This window comes from Coregonus lavaretus (genome assembly GCF_964263955.1).
Source record: "Coregonus lavaretus genome assembly, chromosome: 10".
Taxonomy (NCBI): domain Eukaryota; kingdom Metazoa; phylum Chordata; class Actinopteri; order Salmoniformes; family Salmonidae; genus Coregonus; species Coregonus lavaretus.
The window spans coordinates 52103830-52120167 of record NC_139997.1 but is presented as its reverse complement, the minus strand read 5'-3'; the positions used below and the strand labels follow the sequence as shown (position 1 = coordinate 52120167).

Sequence of the window (16338 nt, the reverse complement as noted above, 5' to 3'; positions counted from 1 at the left end):
GTTACCCAACTGAGTTTACGGATGTTCCAAGGATCAGGACAGTGCAGTGCAGTGCAGCATACATGGTGTGTATCCCCAGAGTGAGGTCCCAAATCAAACAGGTGTGAATTCCCAGCCATGTCCATTTCCAAAAATATGACTCCCTTCACCAAAAAATGTAAACCACTGCAGTCACAAACACAATCTCCAAGCTGCCACACTGTCTGCAAACAGAGAGAGAGAGAGAGAAAGAGAGAGAGAGCGAGCGAGAGAGCGAGAGCGAGAGAGAGAGAGAGAGAGAGAGAGAGAGAGAGAGAGAGAGAGAGAGAGAGAGAGAGAGAGAGAGAGAGAGAGAGAGAGAGAGAGAGAGAGAGAGAGAGAAAGAGAGAGAGAGAAAGAGAGAGAGAGAAACTGTATGAGATCAATCTAACAATGGTTGTAGCATTATCCATAGGGAGCCTCAGAGGAGCCGGTAGACCAAACAAAGCTTGCATGCCAAGATCACAATGTCACAGTCTGACAATGGATAGCACTAAATAATGCTGTTCTTCATAACTGTGAAGGAAAAATGGGTTGGCTTCAAGGAATAATGACTTCTAGTGTCATTAGGAAAATTATTAGTTACATATAGCATGAATCCCTAAACAATGAATCTCTATGAATCACAACTGTGAAAAGACATGTTGGCTACACTACAAAGATGATTTCACTCCTTTTACTATCACAGGTCCTGATGGTCGCTAGGGAGATGGAGAACAACAGGGAAAACAGACGAGTGCAGAGAGGAAGATGGGAAGATTCTCTGTTTGTTGACCAGGACAGACTTACCTCTGCTGCAGGAGATGTCAAAGACATCAAGGCCAAAGGATAAAGGCAAGAGAAAAGAATAAGAACAGAAACAAAAACTGCAGAGAGAGAGAGAGAGAGAGAGAGAGAGAGAGAGAGAGAGAGAGAGAGAGAGAGAGAGAGAGAGAGAGAGAGAGAGAGAGAGAGAGAGAGAGAGAGAGAGAGAGAGAGAGAGAGAGAGAGAGAGAGAGAGAGAGAGAGAGAGAGAGAGAGAGAGAGAGAGAGAGAGAGAGAGAGAGAGAGAGAGAGAGAGAGAGAGAGAGAGAGAGATAGAGAAAATAAGACTTGTTAGTCACAGACAGAAACAATGGAAGCTTTAGGAAGTTACAAAGATACTGTGCTACTAAGTAGGGGGAGCTAGTCCTGATATTACTAGCCCTAGCCTCTATGGTGAATAACAGAGCTATAGCAGAACTACAATAGAGCGTGGTTTTCCTGAGAATGTCTGTAGACTAGAACATAAAACACAATCCGCGTCTCTGAGTCACGTACAACTTGGTTCATATACAACTTTAACTCTGAAATAACCAAAGTCCTGACTATAAGTCCTGACCTAACTGAACCCCACATTTCCCTCGGTATTGTGCAACAAGGGAAGCAGAACTACAGGCCACGCCTCATTATGTTTGGCTCATTAACTAGTCAGTGATGTGGGGTTCAGAAAGGTCTGCCTAATGCGTGACTATAAGGAGAGGGTAGTCTGAATGTCAGTCAGGGGGAAAGCCTTAGAGATAACCACACATTATATTACATATTTTAACAGACCCCTTCAGGTCACAGAAGCATCACAGGGCCTGCGTCCCAAATGGTACCCTATTTTTTTTTTTATAGTGCACTACTTTTGGCCAGGGTCCATTGGGCTCTGGCCAAAAGTAGTGCACTAGATAGGAAATAGGATGGCATTTGGGACACACACAGTTTATAGACGACAGGGGAAAGGAGAGAGCAAAACCTGTGTGACGGTAAATAACTCGCCATCTTACCTTCTCCTCCAGATCCTTAATTTGTCTCCTCTGGATGTCTGTCTTATCCTCCAAGTCCCGGATTCTCTGAAAAGATTGTAAAGCAAATATTGTTGTTCCCTTAGTGAATATACTAAATCTATTCAACAGTAACATTGCATGCTACAGCTGAACTATATGCCAAGCCAACACAAATATGCTCCATACATTTATATTTTACATAGATTTTTGAATCAGCACTGGAAATATAAATAAACGTTAGAGAAAACGTTAGGAAACCAGTCATGATGTATTTTCAGTATTACAGTTTTGGTGTATCAGTAAATATTATTTAGATACATTTGGGATTTCATTGGAGCATCTGCCTGTGGCATGGGACTGGTGATGCTGACAGCTTTGCCCTTGGAGTGGCCTGGTAAGAGGTTCTCCAGCTGGGTGTGTGTGAAAGGCTGGCACAATGCTGCTACCCCTGGAGTGACTCAGTCAGTGTAAACTGTAAATAAATGGAGCATCGCCCTCTACTGTAGCAATGAGTAACTGCAGCAGCAGCATCATCTCCCAGCCTGCTTTGTTCCATCTTAAAAATTACAATTTTGGATTGAACAACCTTGTGTTCATTCAAGTAAACATATGCTGTATTCTGCTAAATGCTGCAACTGCTTAGAGTATCAATATCAAGTCAATGTCAGGTGTGAGTCTTGCACACTATGTCTCGAACAGATGTTAGAGATCTGTGAAAGTCCTGTCATCTATCTGTTCTTTATGGACATATTTGAATGACCTTTCTTTCACTAAGGCGGGTGCAGGTGTGAATCCCTCAAGTTAAATCATCAAAGGAAGTGTATGCCATATGTTGACTTATACAGGTATGCAGGTGCATCAGGCCAGGGTTCTGCTGGTGTAACCAACAGGTATCGACCCTGGGATGTCTTTATGACAAAAAAATGTGTTAGTCCAGTGAGCTGGACATTAGCTCTGGGAACTAGCACAAACATTCAGGTCTAAAGTGTCAGACAAGGCTACTCATTGAGCAAACATAGTTGGGTCGTTCCACGAAATAAGTGCCTTTTGCGTCCCTTTGATATTTTAAGTAGAAATTGTGCACCAATATCGAATTGTAAAAGCCTGTTATATTCAATGAAGTGCCCTTTAATATAGACCACAGAGGGAATACAATAAATTAGATTTTCTATATGTGACTCGTTTCAGGAAACTAGGCGTATGTCGCATATCACTACTTCACAGGAGCAGCATTTGAACGTAAACATTAATTCTTTCTCAAAATGAGTTTTTTTGGCAGAAATGCCTTCTGGAACATATTAACTTTCATGTGCCTTAATAACAAACTTTTATTCCATCCATAAATATGAATAAAATTGTTACATTACGAGTTGGTTTAGCCATGGAAAAAGACAGGAACATTCCCACTAGCCATGATTGGCTGAGATAATGTATGGGCCGGACATGCCAGGAGATGAGTTTGGATTGGTCTGCTAAGTAGCACGCTTCTGTCTATAACGTGAGCTGTTCAGTATGTGTTGACAGTCCTTTCTACCGCACTGTTTTTTAAAGATATATAACGTTAGCCATCGAGAACAACAACAGTTTAGCTACTTTTCTCAACAACATTGATGCCCTAAATTTAACAGGCGCTATAAACAGATCAATAGGAAAAAGTGATGGGCTACTTTCTGCAAACGCCACAGTCAGTGTGAACCGGAGTGACTTGACACAAAGCTGGCCAAACAAGATGTACAGTTGAAGTCGGAAGTTTACATACATTTAGGTTGGAGTCATTAAAACTTGTTTTTCAACCACTCCACAAATTTCTTGTTAACAAACTATAGTTTTGCCAAGTCGGTTAGGACTACTTTGTGCATGACACAAGTAATTTTTCCAACAATTGTTTACATACAGATTATTTCACTTATAATTCACTGTATCAGAATTCCAGGGGGTCAGAAGTTTACATACACTAAATTGACTGTGCCTTTAAACAGCTTGGAAAATTTCAGAAAATGATGTCATGGCTTTAGAAGCTTCTGAATTGACATCATTTGAGTCAATTGGAGGTGTACCTGTGGGATGTATTTCAAGGCCTACCTTCAAACTCAGTGCCTCTTTGCTTGACATCATGGGAAAATCAAAAGAAATCAGCAATTTCCAAACGCCTGAAGGTACCACGTTCATCTGTACAAACAATAGTATGCAAGTATAAATACCATGGGACCACGCAGCCGTCATACCGCTCAGGAAGGAGACGCGTTCTGTCTCCTAGAGATGAACGTACTTTGGTGTGAAAAGTGCAAATCAATCCCAGAACAACAGCAAAGGACCTTGTGAAGATGCTGGAGGAAACAGGTACAAAAGTATCTATATCCACAGTAAAACGAGTCCTATATCGACATAAACTGAAAGGCCGCTCAGCAAGGAAGAAGCCAATGCTCCAAAACCGCCAAAAAAAAGACAGACTACGGTTTGCAACTGCACATGAGGACAAAGATCGTACTTTTTGGAGAAATGTCCTCTGGTCTGATGAAACAAAAATAGAACTGTTTGGCCATAATGACCATCGTTATGTTTGGAGGAAAAAGGGGATTGCTTGCAAGCCGAAGAACACCATCCCAACCGTGAAGCACGGGGGTGGCAGCATCATGCTGTGGGGGTGCTTTGCTGCAGGAGGGCATCATGAGGAAGGAAAATGATGTGGATATATTTAAGTAACATCTCAAGACATCAGTCAGGAAGTTAAAGCTTGGTCGCAAATGGGTCTTCCAAATGGACAATGACCCCAAGCATACTTCCAAAGTTGTGGCAAAATGGCTTAAGGACAGCAAAGTCAATGTATTGGAGTGGCCATCACAAAGCCCTGACCTCAATCCTATAGAACATTTGTGGGCAGAACTGAAAAAGTGTGTGCGAGCAAGGAGGCCTACAAACCTGACTCAGTTACACCAGCTCTGTCAGGGGGAATGGGCCAAAATTCACCCAACTTATTGTGGGAAGCATGTGGAAGGCTACACGAAATGTTTGACCCAAGTTAAACAATTTAAAGGCAATGCTACCAAATACTAATTGAGTGTATGTAAACTTCTGACCCACTGGGAATGTGATGAAAGAAATAAAACTGAAATAAATAATTCTCTCTACTATTATTCTGACATTTCACATTCTTAAAATAAATTGCTGATCCTTACTGACCTAAGACAGGGAATTTTTACTAGGATTAAATGTCAGGAATTGTGAAACATGTATTTTGCTAAGGTGTATGTAAACTTCCGACTTCAACTGTAAACTGTGAAATAACATATATGGAATCATGTAGTAACCAAAAAAGTGTTAAACAAATCAAAACATATTTTAGATTTTAGATTCTTCAAAGTAGCCACTCTTTGCCTTGATGACAGCTTTGCACACTCTTGGCATTCTCTCAACCAGCTTCACTTGGAATGCTTTTCCAACAGTCTTGAAGGAGTTCCCACATATGCTGAGCACTTGTTGGCTGCTTTTTCTTCACTCTGCGGTCCAACTCATCCCAAACCATCTCAATTGGGTTGAGGTCAGGTGATTGCGGAGGACAGGTCATCTGATGCAGCACTCCATCACTCTCCTTCTTGGTAAAATAGCCCTTACACAGCCTGGAGGTGTGTTTTGGGTCATTGTCCTGTTGAAAAACAAATGATAGTCCCACTAAGCGCAAACCAGATGGGATGGCGTATCGCTGCAGAATGCTGTGGTAGCCATGCTGGGTAAGTGTGCCTTGAATTCTAAATAAATCACAGACAGCGTCACCAGCAAAGCACCCCGACACCATTACACCTCCTCCTCCATGCTTCACGGTGGAAACTACACATGCCGAGATCATCCGTTCACCTACTCTGCGTCTCACAAAGACACGGCGGTTGGAACCAAAAATCTCAAATTTGGACTCTTCAGACCAAAGGACAGATTTCCACCGGTCTAATGTCCATTGCTCGTGTTTCTTGGCCCAAGCAAGTCTATTCTTCTTATTGGTCAAATCAAATCAAATCAAATTTTATTGGCCACATGCGCCGAATACAACAGGTGCAGACATTACAGTGAAATGCTTACTTACAGCCCTTAACCAACAGTGCATTTATTTTTTATAAAAAAGTAAAATAAAACAACAAAAAAGTGTTGAGAAAAAAAGAGCAGAAGTAAAATAAAATAACAGTAGGGAGGCTATATATACAGGGGGGTACCGGTGCAGAGTCAATGTGCGGGGGCACCGGCTAGTAGAGGTAGTTGAAGTAATATGTACATGTGGGTAGAGTTAAAGTGACTATGCATAAATAATTAACAGAGTAGCAGCAGCGTAGAAAGATGGGGTGAGGGGGCAGTGCAAATAGTCTGGGTAGCCATGATTAGCTGTTCAGGAGTCTTATGGCTTGGGGGTAGAAGCTGTTGAGAAGTCTTTTGGACCTAGACTTGGCACTCCGGTACCGCTTGCCGTGCGGTAGCAGAGAGAACAGTCTATGACTAGGGTGGCTGGAGTCTTTGACAATTTTGAGGGCCTTCCTCTGACACCGCCTGGTATAGAGATCCTGGATGGCAGGAAGCTTGGCCCCAGTGATGTACTGGGCCGTACGCACTACCCTCTGTAGTGCCTTGCGGTCGGAGGCCAAGCAGTTACCATACCAGGCGGTGATGCAACCAGTCAGGATGCTCTCGATGGTGCAGCTGTATAATTTTTTGAGGATCTGAGGACCCATGCCGAATCTTTTCAGTCTCCTGAGGGGGAATAGGCTTTGTCGTGCCCTCTTCACGACTGTCTTGGTGTGTTTGGACCATGATAGTTCGTTGGTGATGTGGACACCAAGGAACTTGAAGCTCTCAACCTGTTCCACTACAGCCCCGTCGATGAGAATGGGGGCGTGCTCAGTCCTCTTTTTTTTCCTGTAGTCCACAATCATCTCCTTTGTCTTGGTCACCTTTAGTATTCGACCATGAAGGCCTGATTTACGCAGTCTCCTCTGAACAGTTGATGTTGAGATGTGTCTGTTACATGAACTCTGTGAAGCATTTATTTGGGCTTCAATTTCTGAGGCTGGTAACTCTAATGAACGTATCCTCTGCAGCAGAGGTAACTCTGGGTATTCCTTTGCTGTGGCGTCCTCCATTTTCATCACAGCGCTTGATGGTTTTTGCGACTGCACTTGAAGAAACTTTCAAAGTTCTTGAAATGTTCCGGAATGACTGACCTTAATGTCTTAAAGTAATGATGGACTGTCGTTTCTCTCTGCTTATTTGAGCTGTTCTTGCCATAATATGGACTTGGTCTTTTACCAAATAGGGCTATATTCTTTATACCAACCCTACCTTGTCACAACTCGACTGTTGGCTCAAACGCATTAAGAAGGAAAGAAATTCCACAAATTAACTTTTAAAAAGGCACACCTTTTAATTGAAATGCATTCCAGGTGACTACCTCATGAAGCTGGTTGAGAAAATGCCAAGAGTGTGCAAAGCTGTCATCAAGGCAAAGGGTGGCTACTTTTAAGAATCTCAAATTTGTTTAACACTTTTTTGGGGTTACTACATGATTCCATATGTGTTAGCTCATAGTTTTGATGTCTTCACTATTATTCTACAATGTAGAAAATAGTAAAAATAAAGAAAAACCCTGGAATGAGTAGGTGTGTCCAAACTTTTGACTGGTACTGTAGCTACATGTCTAAACAAAAGACTCCACTTCGGCCGGATTATTACATGACTCATCAAATTAGCAGGTGTGTCTGGGGGTGATTACGGCCATCGATTGTATTTCATGAACATGTCTACATGTCTAGACAATAGTGACCCATCCACTTAGCTAGAAGTGGATGAGGGGCATTTCCTTCACATGACCCATCAATTTAGACATGTGTGTCAGGTTAGCGTTATCTAATAACGATTAAATATTAATAAAATATTTGTATCTGTACACTTTCTGTTTTTGATATTGCTACTATGCAAGTAACCACTTCACTGTACCGTTTACACCTTCTGTATCCTGTGCATGTGACAAATACATTTAGATTATATTTGAAATAGCGTGTGTTTACCACATGGCCTCACATTTGAATCCTTAAAGAGATGGGTGGGACTAAGGCTTAAGAGGGTGTGAACGATGCTGAATGGCTTTAGACAAAGAAGAGCTCTCCAGTAGGTGTACCAAAACATTCAAGGGCCATTTTCTCAAAAGTGGGGTTACAAGTTTATCAACTTTCAAAGCAGAATTACTTTCCCATTGTTCCTCAACTGCATTGTATGATATACCATATACCATCTACTTATATCAAATGTAAAAAACACCATTTAAAATGTTGCTACATATTCCGAATCGAGGCGGTCGGTCACATATGAATAAAGACTTGCTAAAGTGCCACAATTCAGCATATTGACATGTCCCTCGGTGCAGCCTCTGTGACTTCTTGGAAGATTTTAACCCAAATAACCCCAACATTTCTCCATGTTTCTCCAAGTCATTTCTGAAGATTATCATTTATTTCATGTGATTAGTGATTCATTTTAAGAAAAAGAAAAACCCTATCCCTCTTTTTAAGGTCAACCCTGTTATGTGAACTGAACTCTTGTTTCAATATGGTGAAACTTTTATGTTGAAAATATTTTTTTCAAAGAAAACATTAAACATCTAATAGTCAAATCATAGTGTAAAAGCAGGTGAACTGGTCCTACTCTTTTGGGGCATTTGCTGGTGTTTTGTGGTGGAAAACTGAGTGGGTCAAGCATAAAACATCAACCCTGTTACCCATAGATAAACAGGCTTTAAAAAATTTGCATTAAATTCCCCCTCCCTGTTGCACACAACAAGCTTCCATTTCCCCTGTCACATAGGGATGTATGGCTGATTTAAGATGAAATCTCCAAACCCTGTTACTTTATTTGGCACTTAATAGGCCCTTACTATAGTAATTGTTTTATTTAAAACCTCTTGAGATGGGAAAACATGTTTTTTATTAAGTTGACCATGTGCTCTTTATGACAGAATGTTACAATTAGGTGAAATCAAATCACCAAGTCACACATCTCAAAAGGCACCGAATTGGTGGAACGACCAAGTTCACTGAACCACCTCAGCTATAAGTCCAACTGACTGGCCTCATCTGTTGAGTCATCCCTCATGTTAAGTCATCAAATGGCGTGTACAGTGGTTCCTCATTTAAAAGGTGCATCATACTGCAGCACAGCTTGCAGGATGCTGCGGTATGGTACAGCATGTTACAGTGCCCGTTGGTACAGCCGTTAATGCTTATTGAAACCACCAGAGGGCATCTTTGATGGCGTCTTTATAAAGCTTGTTGGCGCTTGCTTACTTTCCCAAATAATCCTACAGCGGTCCATGCAGGCCAGACATTTTGATTGCTATACCCTATCTGAAAGAGCATAACAAGTTAATTAATTTTGTTGACATGAAGCAACCATAGCCTCAGCTACTATAGCAGAGAGAAATACATCTTAAAACATACTATTCTGTTCTTTTGAAATAAATTGTCTTAGTATCATGTTTTTTTTTATGACCTTCCTAAACAAAATATTAATGGATTTCTTTGTGATTGTGTATATTAAATTGATTTATTAGACTGGTGGCTATTGGTAGGCTACTCGTTGAGTCCCGGCTATTTTACTGTTAATATGCATACCGCGTGGCAGACCATCATGGCGCTTTGAGGATGAAATGCTCAGTAAGTTTTTGTCTTTTATGACATTTATCTTAATGTAGAGCTACTGCTAGAGTGTAAAATACACATATTTTGGTAAATTCAGGGACACATGGGTCCAAGGTTTTTACTGAAATGACATGGAGCTGCAGGAGTAAGAGTCCTGTTTACTGTAGCGGTCTTAACATAACTTACATATTGGCCTAAAGGCCTAATTCAATATATATCAATCAATCATTCGTGCATTTGTGCATGTCATCACACCAGACAGCACACATACATCTCGCCGACGTCGGGCCGACGTAGTATGGAGAGCGTTGGCAAGATGTCGCCGAGACCTCGGCATTAGATCGCATTTGCCCTTCAGCCGCCGTTTGGATGATGCATGTCAAAGCTGCTAAATTATACTTTCTTTTTTTCCATACTTGTCCCCGTGGGAATCAAACCCACAACCCTGGCGTTGCAAGCACCATGCTCTACCAACTGAGCTACATTGGACTATCCTACACTATTAGTGATTTTGTTTGTGGGTAAAATGAAGAGAGAAGATTCAAGTTAATGTCAAGTTTATTAGGCTATTGCTATACCATCAAGTTCTTAAAAGAACTCCAGCACAGAGAAGAGAAAGGAGCCTTGAATAATTAAACAACAAATAAACTGCAAGATGTCGGCTAAAGCAATTGAATTCAGGAATTAATTCAAATGTTTTTAACCTTGGCTGTACTAAAAACTTTAAAACTTTTTTTGTTAGAACAGACTATATGGGATTGATTATAATTTGTTTGTAAATTATTATTGTATTTGTTGTACAGTGTCGTTTACACTGTTCGAAATGGTCAGAAAAAAAGAAAGAATATGAATCACACATATTGTAATAAGCATGCAGAGCTAGCTACTCCTACACTCCTTCTTGATCTCCTTCTTCATGTCATTATCATTAGTAGGCAAACATCCATTAAACATCCATTAATACATTTCAAGTCCTAAAAATAGAAATAAACTTGGCAAGAGTCTATTGTCCTGCTAATAGCCCATCATGGGTGGATGGCTTCTTTTGTATTCCAATGTATTGAATGAATGTATTAATTACAGTCATTTACCATTCTCATTCTCAGAGTGGAAATGTTGTTTGCTGAGTTCACAACCTGCTATACTTGTGAAAAACAAGTGTTAGAAAACATGTTTTCAAAATGCCTCCAGCTCACATTGTAAAGTGGTGGGTGACGCGCTGATAGCCTGTTGCCTGCACTTGAATGGTGAAAGGGAGTCGCGCTTCATTACCAGTTGAGAAATACAATTATGCAAATTATTCAACAGACCGATAAGCATGACGGTCAAATGTATTTACACCCAGAAATTAGAGCCAGTAATTGGGGGATTTTTTTTAGGGTGAATTATTATGTGGATTATAATAAATTGACATATTGATAGGGGTTGTTGCATTTGTCATTGTATCTGGATGGCTAGATATAAATTAGTTTCGATCAACAATGATCTATTATGAGGGTTTTGGCTGTCCAATTTAATGGCTCATCAATCTAACTGTGACCAATGTCCATCACTATTGTAAGCAGAGAACAGTATTCTAAAAATAAAAACACAGCATCTACAGTGGTAGTTTAAAAAAAAATTATTATATTGTTTCAAAATGCATATGTTTATTAGGCTAACGTGTAGTGTGCCAAAAACCAATAGGACAATGAGATGTTTACTGTAGCCTACATATACTGTATGCTTAATTCCTTAGATAAGGGAGAGCAGGCCATGTCCAGACTTTCACGGCGACCTCAAGTACTCATTAACTCTGTCTTTAATGCTTTTTCGGGTTGCACCACTGATGGACAGAAACTTCTGAAACACAGTATTTATGATGAACACTCGGAGGTTCACTGGTAAGCCAAATGTGCCTCAGGATCCATCCCAGTTTGTATTCTGTGTCCACTCGTGGTATCACTCGTGGTGAGCAGTTCATCAAGTTCTGGTGTAAGAAGAGGAAGAGGAATGGAAATGTCAGGGTGAACCGACGACCTGACGAACCCGCCACGATTGTTGCCTCTGCCTGTCGGAGGTGGAGTTCCAGAGCTCACAGGTGTGCCTGGCATGGATTGTGACTCCATCATCCCGTCCCATCATCCCGTCCCATCATCCCGTCCCTTCATCCCGTCCCATCATCCCGTCCCTTCATCCCGTCCCAGCATCCCGTCCCATCATCCTGCCCCATCATCCCGTTCCATCATCCCGTCCCATCATCCCGTCCCATCATCCCGTCCCATCATCCCGTCCCACATCCCGTCCCATCATCCCGCCAATGCCACCTGACTCTCCATATGGCCCGTACCTTTGGAACGGGTAGCACCATAGAAAGAAACTGGCTTGCTGAAAACTATGTCCATTCCTTCTGTTCTCTTTGGTCTCAATGAAAAAATTAGCAGATAAACAGATCATTTTTGAATGGTAATTGTGTTAAGGGCAGAGTTTAGGGTGGGGTGAGGAGTACTGGAAAGGTGTGACTCCAGGTTACAATAGGCCATAAGTGTACAGCAGACCTCCCACTGTCCTCACTTTGATTATGCTGTAGAACATACAGTATGATGATGTGCGATCACTCTCAAATGCAGACAATGACCCAAAACACACTGCCTCCCAGGTTTACAATGCAAATGAGGGTCAAAACTGGGTCAAGACGCCAGCAGAGTAAGTAGACCTACAACACTTTTTCACAGCACATTACTTAACACTAGTGAGACTCACCTCGCCTACGGTAGGCCTACAGTATATCTAAATATTTCTACATGTAGGTCTCCTGATTTAAACCAGATCGAACTTGTTTGGCATCAACTGAAAACATTCATCCGTAACTCTGCCAAGCCTACAAGCAAAGATGAACTGGTGAAGGCCATCAAGATGTATTTTTGGCTTGAGAAACTGACGATACAATGCAACAAATACATTGATCATCTCAGCAAGGTTTTCCACGTGGTCGTGGAGCTGGGGGGAAGTGCAACTAAAATGTAGTTGAGATGTAGTTGACATCAGGGGTGCAACTTTCACTGGGGATGGGGGGGGACATGTGCACCCCAGTTTTATAATTGGAATGTGATACAAAACGACGCAACGGTGTGCTTTAGGACCATGCGGATGCCTCAGAGCGGTCGGGTAGGCTGTTTTGGAGTGTTTATCCGACTGGATTAAAAAATATATATATATAAATATTATGTCCCCCCCACTTCTAAAACAGTATTTTTTATCATTATTTTATTAACAAAACATAAAGATGTCGATGAACAAATACTGTATATGCGTCTTTCTTTTGGAAATATATAAATCATTACCTATCATAAGGTTGATTTGATTATTATGTGAATTATAATAAATTGACATATTTGTAGGAGGGTTGACGCATTTTTCATTAGGGCAAATCAGGTCTGTGATATTGATACATTTCTAACTTTAGTCTTGTATCGGGTGAACTGTTGTGTCCTCACAATTGGTCTGACAATTTCCCCATAATCTCCAAAGTGTTCTCTTTCAATTGCTACTTCAATATATATCTTCAATATAGACGACAGCGGAGTCACTCACCACCTTCCGGAGACATTTGAAACCCCACCTCTTTAAGGAATACCTGGGATAGGATAAAGTAATCCTTCTACCCCAACCCCCCCCCCCCCCTCCTAATAAAAGAAAAGAAAAGAAAAAATAAATAAAGAAAAAAAAGAAAAAAATTAAAACATAATAAAAAATAAAAAAAACATTGTAAAGTGGTTGTACTACTGGCTATAATGTCAATGCACCAATTTGTAAGTCGCTCTGGATAAGAGCGTCTGCTAAATGACGTAAATGTAAATGTAAATGTATAGCTCTCCAGTATGTGTACCAAAACATTCAAGGGCCATTTCTCAAAAGTGGGGTTACAAGTTTAGAATTACTTTCTCATTGTTCATCAACTACAGTGTATGTTACATTTTATTTTCTAGCTCAGAGTCTCTAGTTTTATCCAATGTAAAAAACACTATTTCAAATTTTGCCTCATAGCACCGGACCCAGGTGATGGGTCACATATGACTGTATACCTGATGGGCCTGGTGGAGCCGCTCCATCCTCTCAGCCAGGACCTGACAGTCGAACTCTCTGCTCTTCCTCAGCATCTGCCTGCGTAACTTCTCCACGGATGTACGCAGCTCGTCCTTCTGCATGTCACTCAGAGGCTCGCCGTATCCGATCACCTTGTCCTGCTGCAGTGCGTTGTACAGAGTAGCCTCCAGCTCCTGGATTTGCTGTGGGGGGAAGGTCGAGGGAGTAGTTAGCTACAGTGACGATAATGATATGTGTAGATATTCATCATTTATAGTATGTCGGTACTGGCTAGGGGAGAGGTGTACGCACAAACGCATGCACGCACGCGCGCGCGCACGCACACACACACACACACACACACACACACACACACACACACACACACACACACACACACACACACACACACACACACACACACACACACACACACACAACACACATTTATGTTACCCTTACAGTATGTTCAAAGCGTATATTAAATGTAACACCTTTGAGGCCAATAAAGAAGTAAGCCTGTATTTAAAGGTAGGTGGCTGAAAGAGTGGGAATGCATCTATAGAGGGTACTCACCACGTAGGCCTGATCCAGGGCTGACTTCCTGTAATCCAGCTCCTCTTCCAGATAGCCTTTCTGCTTGCAGAACATCTCCTGTGGAGGACAGTGCTCTCTGGTCAGTGCTCTGATCTTAATACTGAAGAACTCATTACCAACCTCACCAGTCCCTAACATCACGCAACAGTTAGTGATAGGTAGTGTTGTCTATACGCCTTCGAATTCGGAAGTATTTTTTGTACTTATGTACAATGCACAAATTATAGTTCTTTGAGCATCTCTTCCATCGTATTGTGCACAGCAATCTGGCATTTTAGTTTCATGGAACCGAGTAAAAACTTCTCAAGTCAAGCCCAGTCCGTGTGAAGTGACTGTGAGTGAGTCCCCTGTAGCTTAGTTGGTAGAGCATGGCGCTTGCAACGCCAGGGTTGTGGGTTCGTTTCCCACGGGGGGCCAGTATGAAAATGTATGCACTCACTAACTGTAAGTTGCTCTGGATAAGAGCGTCTGCTAAAATGTGATGTGATGTGAAGGGAGAAGGGACTCACCATCTCTAGCTCCAGATCCATCATCTTCTGGTGCAGCGCTGCCTCTGTGCCCTCAATCTGTTGTATCCACTAGGGGGAGACAAAACGCAGATAAGAAACAACGCTATATAAATGGCTATTCTATTGCTTACAAGTTACTCTGAACTAAGCATCAATAATTGTATTTGCATACCTTTTCAGCAAGAGAGAGGACAGTGCTAGCTTGAATAATGGCCACTTGCTCCTCATTTCGCAAGTTCTAAACAAACAAAAAAAAGGTTAAACAACCTTGACTTTCAATCCTTCGCGCAAAGGAGGAGTGATTTTTAATTAGCAAAACATCAGTAATAACGTATTATAGAGCCCTTCCAAGCAGACTTACCCCGTTATCACCCAGAATGTCTAGCAGCTTGATCAGGTCAGGTATACAGACATCCTGGGAAAGGATCAAAATAAACAATCAGCATCATATTTCACCTACATTTCTTTGCAGAAAGACAAAATATGATGTCTTATAATACTAATGAGATATTGAGATGGGTTATACCTTCACTCCTTCCTTCATGCAGTAGATCTGAAGGGCGCTGACACCCTCGGAGAACGGATGCATGCGGAGATGATTAAACGGAGGGGACTTCCGCTCACGCTCCTACAGGAGGAAAATGTAATTTATTTAATCAGTTAACAGCATTGGTTAAACAGATTGAATGATTGGACAAAGAAGACTGCGGAGGGAGTCAGTGGAGGGACATGTTCTGCTGTTTTATTCTCTATCCAGTAGATGGAAGCACCATCCTTTTGGGGGCTTATTGCAGTATCTCCACTGCAGCACAGAATGCACAAAGCCCTGTGTTCTGAGCCTGTCTGAGCCTGGCCATGGGAGGAAGGGGGGGCAATACAGAGGTCCCAGAGACATGACTGATATTAGTGCTGAGCGATTAGTGCTATTTGAGGTCGGTTCGGTTTCAGATAGATTATTTTAAAAATGATCACGGCTTTCGATTTAGATTTCAAGAATTTTTTGTGGGACATTAAATGCACTATGCATTATTTGGGTTGAATTCTGTAACAACATAGAATAAAACACTTTACTAAAAGTCCCATGATGGTAGTGACTAACCATTACTGCTTATCACTTATCACTTATCAACCATCATTTATTCACATTGTGTATATTACATTTGTTTTAGGCCTATTTGACAACTTTAATATTTCATTCCAAGTCATCATCTCATCTCTATAGAGCTGCTGCCTATGCTGTCTGACAAAATCACTATTTTAGTAGTTCTTCAAAGTAAGTAAGGCATACTTGATTGACTGCTGAATACCAACTATCAATCTTAGATCACGTATTTTCAGATAGAGAATACGAAGCAACTTCTCTCCATCCCTCTTAATCCCACGTTCTTCTGTCTCTTCTCTCCACCTCAGACCGGACAAGTAGTCGCACAATTGATTATGGTCAATGTAGTTAATTACCATGTTTTCTGAGCTAAACCATGTAGAATATTGGCCTGTTGAAAACTACAACTTCCTACTACATCGCACAGTTCGGACTGCGTCTATCTCTAGAGAAACTGAGAATTGCGCTCACAAAAAAATATTTACAAAAATAAAACCCGAAAATAACCAACATTTCAGTTAATCGCTCAGCACTACTGATATAATGTTTAGAATGTATCTAAATATTTGTGTAGACACAAACAAAAA

General features: G+C 41.3%; 1 protein-coding gene across 2 annotated transcripts in view; it reads right to left on the bottom strand.

The window, feature by feature from the left end:
• Positions 1 to 833: 833 nt before the first annotated feature.
• The window catches only part of LOC311135655 (janus kinase and microtubule-interacting protein 2-like), a gene marked incomplete at both ends in the record, with an annotated part of 29468 nt that continues 13963 nt past the window's right edge, over positions 834 to 16338 (bottom strand). For both annotated transcript variants that reach the window (XM_084169678.1, XM_084169679.1), the window contains 8 exons: positions 834 to 884; positions 1809 to 1874; positions 13543 to 13746; positions 14120 to 14197; positions 14650 to 14718; positions 14822 to 14887; positions 15011 to 15064; positions 15176 to 15277. In XM_084169678.1, coding sequence (XP_084025804.1) covers positions 834 to 884; positions 1809 to 1874; positions 13543 to 13746; positions 14120 to 14197; positions 14650 to 14718; positions 14822 to 14887; positions 15011 to 15064; positions 15176 to 15277 — 690 coding nt within the window. The remainder of the gene's footprint in view (positions 885 to 1808; positions 1875 to 13542; positions 13747 to 14119; positions 14198 to 14649; positions 14719 to 14821; positions 14888 to 15010; positions 15065 to 15175; positions 15278 to 16338) is intronic.